We start from the raw sequence: 5,045 nt of genomic DNA on the forward strand, positions 1-5,045 counted from the left end.
TTCCAACGGCTTCCGCGCACACAGGTCCCTCCACGTAGAATGAATGGCAGAGGCACACGCCGGTGGCGAGCGGCAGAAAATTTGGCCATCTCAGTGGCTTCGACTTCCTCGGGTTGGGCGGGACGACCGATCGACGCCTCGATCGGCGACACCGTCACGCTGCTCGCCGGCATCACTGACCGCCTCTCCCCGCTCAGCAACCAACTGCGCGGGCATGGCGGCCGTCGCCCTGCTGCGCTCGTCCACCAGCAAGCAAACAGGTCGCCATGACATGCCATCCAGCAACGCCGCGCTCGTCGCCGCCGTGCTGTCCACTCCAGCCCACCAGCTTGGAGTACCTCTCGTAAATAAAACAAGAAAAAAGGACGTCCCGCATGCTTAATGGAATTCGTTCGTGATTAGTGAATGTTTTCATTAATCTTTTTGGATTTTTAGGACGATCGCGTACCTGGCCGGGACACTCCATCGATCGCGCCAACGAAATATCCGTGCACGCGCCCGCCCGCCCGCCCGCGAGATATTTCCCCGCGACGCCGGAAAAAGCCCAGACACTTAGATTGGCGGCCGCTTTTGCCCTCACTCCCCTCCCATAATACCTGCAGAAATAGCATCACATACGTGTGTGCGGCTCATTCATTCATCCTCTCCCTGCTCCCATCCGTTGCCCTGCTACTATTTCTATCCCACTCCCGGCCGAATCCCAGATCCATTCCTTCATCGGTTCCTTCATCGGTCAAGGCGGCCATCGGCATTGCCCAGGTAACAACTAGTTCCGTGTTTCCATTGCTACGATATGCAGCTCCGTGGTGTTTGATCGTTCTTTCTTTCACAGGGTAACCAGATTACAGACTTGATGTCGGCGGGCTGGACGGATGAGAGGCACGGGACTTATATAAGGTCCTTGGAAGCTTCTTTCGTCCGTGATCAACTCTACAAACACTTGCTTCCATCGAGCAATGAGGTGGAGCCAGGGCCTTCTAGCCCTTCTCCTCTAAAAAATGATCAACTCCACAACCACGCGCACGCTGCCAAAAACAAAGATTCGGGTACCAATGGGTTCAAGGTTCTCCAAGGTGGAGTGTGGAGGAAAGTCGAGTTTAAGAGGAGGACCAATGCTTGTGCTCAAGTCCGGCCCGAACAGCGCCTGCCTGAAAGCCCCTGGATTCAGCATTTCATACCGGCCGGTGGCTGCAGCAGCAGTGCAGGCGGTGATAGGGCAGAAACTTCAGTAAGTGATCGGGAATCGGGTATCCGTACTATCCCTGGGAGCACCCCGTTGTGCCATGGAAGGGAATTGGGAGCTTGCAAGGGAGAAGACCTTCTCGATGAACAAGCAGGTAACTAGCTCAGTTACCTCATCTAGCGTTTGGTTCATCATCATACACTCTGACACACATATGTTTTTGTAGCATTAGCTGATTTTATGGAAGAAGCGTCAACGTAGAAAAATGTCACTTGTGCTTAAGCAACAAGATATTGTATGGTTCTTTTCTATTTGATTTTACCCATGTTATCCCTAAGCTGATAACAGATGGTTATGGACGCTGTCGAGTTCTGGTAGTAACCATATATGTTCTCAAGCAGCATCGTGTGGTGAACTAAATTTCGGATGCCATGTTTCTCTCTGCTGAGATCTATGATCGGAACTTTGCTGACGACGAGGCACAAGTTGACGCAGAATCAAGGAAATTAAGCACGTACCGCGCCCGAATGATTAAGCGAATTTACAGGATTAGTTAACATAGTTTGTTGCAAGCGTTGAGAAAAGCAACACACCCAAAGAGCCTGTTTGCTACCTCAAGACCTGTTGGAATTTGGGAGCGATGATGCTCTGAAGTAAAGCATGGAAGAGTATTTCTCGGAACATGTGCAACCAGTGAGCACTGGAGGAGTCAAGTGTTCACGATTTAACAAATTAGACTCTGGTTATGTATCTCTCTTTTGCACGATTGTATTCCACTCTAGTGCCCCATAATGAGGATCAATAGGTCACTCACTACTTATTAGCATAGCAGTCGATAGTAAATTAGTAATATTTCTTCTTTTTTTGGGTGTCAACCTTTATGTTTGCTCACTCTCACGGAGGTGCTGCTCATAGAGATAACTACATGACACCCCGCTCATTGCCGCCTGAATTGGCTGCGATATATATATTTTCATGAGCTTGGATTGTATGAACATGAATATTTGAAATGGTAATATAATAAATATGTTTGATCATATCCTATTTGCACTCAGTTAGCGTTAGGGAGTTTGAGAAAAAAGCCCGCAGAAGTTTATGAGAGAAGATAACGAGCATGAAGGACACATGCATTGATGCATGCATGCAATTAATTTCTAAAGCTTATTGGGTAATGAGGTGGCATAGTTAGATATGCTCTACAATAGTTACCGGTGGCTAGCTGTTTAGATGTACTCCCTCCGTTTCTAAATATAAGACCTTTTAAAGATTCCACTATTGACTACATACGGAGCAAAATGAGTGAATCTACACTTTAAAATATGTTTATATACATTCATATGTTGTTTATAGTGGAATCTTATTAAGGTCTTATATTTAGGAACGGAGGGATAGAAGATATGTGCTCATAGGGATTGCGAAAAAAAGTGGTTTGGTTTGTTTTCTTTTCCCCTTTTCATCTTTTGCCCCATGTACAATTTCCTGCTTATCCTTTGAAACAAAACAGTTTAGCCATATGTAAGTTGCTTGTTAAATTTGGGTAGGTCGTTTTTCTGACAATTGATTCTTTTGTCAAGATTCGTGTTGTCTTTTCTTCCCCTTGTGTTGTTTTCATGACTTCTTCGACCGAATTTTGATTTGGCCTCGTTCCAGGGTTAGTCTATTTTCTTATTGGGGGTGAAGCCCGTTACCAGTTGCCTATTTTTCCCTTCTATTTTTATGTGTTTTAGTTTTCTTATTTTGTCGATTTTTTTTCTTGATGGATATTTCTGGGATGTTGAGTGAGTGTAAACATATACGCACAAGTAATATACAATGAGTGTGTAAATTGTACTACATTGCGAAAATTGTAATATTATATCCTTATTCTTTATACATATTACCAAAAGTGTAATTCTAGTTATCAATGCCACTAATTTTTTTTCTTCCTTCAAAAACTGAATTTTTTTATTTCATTTTCTTTCTTCTTTAAGGGTTATACCAATATCACTAATTCATTTCTTCTTATAATTTTTTAGACCAAAATTCCTGTATTATATGATTATTCTTACATATTATAAATAATCATAATTTATTTGTATGTTGTGTGAAAAAATCATCATTATTATAAAATATTCACTTAAAATAACTTCTTATTTATTTTGTGTATATACTGGAGCACAAAAATTGCGCTATCATATGATTATTCTTTGCATATTAAAAAAGTACAATCACTGTGCAAAGTTGCGCAAGGAGTGTTATTTCAAAAAATTTCCCCTTCTTAACCTATGCGACTAATCCATTCTTCCTTACGAAACTTCATTATTACTGTTATTGCAGTTTTTGTTTCATTTTCTTTCTTCTTAATGAGTGATACCAATGCTACTAAGTCATTCTTCCTTAGAAACTTTATTTTTATCTTTTGTATGTTGTCTTGCAGGGTATAGCTTAAGTTTCTGTTATGTTTCGTACTAAGCCCATGTATCTGGTGGTCTTCTGTTTTGTGGTTGTAATGGGTCGAGTACTTAAGTTTATATGTTAATGTGTTTTGTTTCTTTATTCAGAAAGGGTAGTAGGTTAGTGGTTGTCTTAGATTCTTTCTTCTCTTGAAAGCCTTCTGTCTGTGAGTAGGGCGTTTAGGTGCCCAGGCTCATCTGCATTCGGTTAGAAAAAATTTGTAAAAAATTCAAAACAAATTCGAAAAATTCCAAATAAATTTTGTGTGATAGAAAATTTGATGCGTGAGGCCTGCTCCAAATTTTAAGTCATTTGTACATATGAGCAGCTCTCAGCAAAAAAGACAAATCGGGCCAAAATGTTCATCCGTTTGAAAAATCTGAAAAAATCGAAAAAGAGTAAAAGAAAAAACCGTGCATGAAAAAATGAATAAAAAAATGAAAGAAAATACTTCCAGAAAATCACTGCAAAATCTGAATCGGTGGAAGAAAATTACTTGGCTCGATGCATATAGGAACTAGCGTGCGGAGGGAGGTGTGTTTCACCGGTTTGCAAAACATACTAAATCCGGCGCTTAAGGCGCCATATAGGATTCCCCTTTTAAACACATGATTTAGTCCGTCTTGGGCCAGCTCTGTCCGACTTTAAAAACTTTCACCTAGGTTTTTTGTATGTGTTTTTTATTGGCTTTCATGTGGTTTTGCTTTTGTTTTATTTATCGATCCTTTTTATGTTGATTTTTTTTCGTTTTTGAATACATATGGACATTTTTAAAATACAAGTTGAATATTTTAAATATATAGGTTGAACATTTTTCCAATACATGTTGACCATTTTTTCAACATACACATTTAACACTTTGTAAAATGTGCACTAAACTTCAATACATGGTGAATGTTTTCTTAACACACACTGAACATTTTTAATATCTGACATAACATTTCGTTTTAATTTTCAAATATTTGTTAAGTGTTGTAGAGTTTTATAAAATATGACGAACATTTATTTTAGAATGGAAAAATATTTTTTAAGGAAATTAGGCAATAATTTTTTACGTTTGCATAAACATTTTTTTAAATTGTTTATTTTTGAAATGTTTGAACTTCTTTTTATATCTCATGGATAGTTTTTTGAATATGAAATATTTTACGTATACACATTTTTTATTGTATAAAAATTTCTTAAAACTGTCACGAAAATATTTTGAAAAGGCATCACAATCATTTTGTGGATGGTACAAATCATTTTAAATATAACTATGCAAACATCTTTCTCTATTGTATAAACATTTTTTAAATGCCAATAACATATTTTTGAAATGTCTGATTCTTTATTAAAAATATCACGAAGATTTTATGAATGGTATGAAACATTATTTTAAACATTACATGAACAACTTTTAAATTATGTAAACATCGTGTAAATATAT

General features: G+C 38.7%; 1 protein-coding gene across 1 annotated transcript; it reads left to right on the top strand.

Moving 5' to 3' along the window:
* The first annotated feature begins 214 nt into the window (after positions 1-214).
* LOC125526682 (cold-regulated protein 27-like) lies at positions 215-1,740 on the top strand. Its single transcript, XM_048691325.1, has 6 exons — positions 215-343; positions 436-488; positions 705-759; positions 833-918; positions 1,000-1,330; positions 1,624-1,740. The coding sequence occupies exons 1-6, from the start codon at positions 215-217 to the stop codon at positions 1,738-1,740; spliced, it is 771 nt and encodes a 256-aa protein (XP_048547282.1).
* Positions 1,741-5,045: the final 3,305 nt, after the last annotated feature.

Source organism: Triticum urartu, unplaced genomic scaffold, assembly GCF_003073215.2.
Source record: "Triticum urartu cultivar G1812 unplaced genomic scaffold, Tu2.1 TuUngrouped_contig_1391, whole genome shotgun sequence".
In the NCBI taxonomy this organism is placed as follows: Eukaryota; Viridiplantae; Streptophyta; class Magnoliopsida; order Poales; family Poaceae; genus Triticum; species Triticum urartu.

Excerpts from the sequence above, each read along its gene's own strand:
- LOC125526682 (XM_048691325.1), top strand. The coding sequence starts at position 215 with ATGGCGGCCGTCGCCCTGCTGCGCTCGTCCACCAGCAAGCAAACAGGT. Across the intron at positions 344-435 it reads ACCAGCTTGGAGTACCTCTC|GACGATCGCGTACCTGGCCG; the intron begins GTAAATAAAACA and ends TTGGATTTTTAG. Across the intron at positions 489-704 it reads ATCGCGCCAACGAAATATCC|ATCCATTCCTTCATCGGTTC; the intron begins GTGCACGCGCCC and ends GCCGAATCCCAG.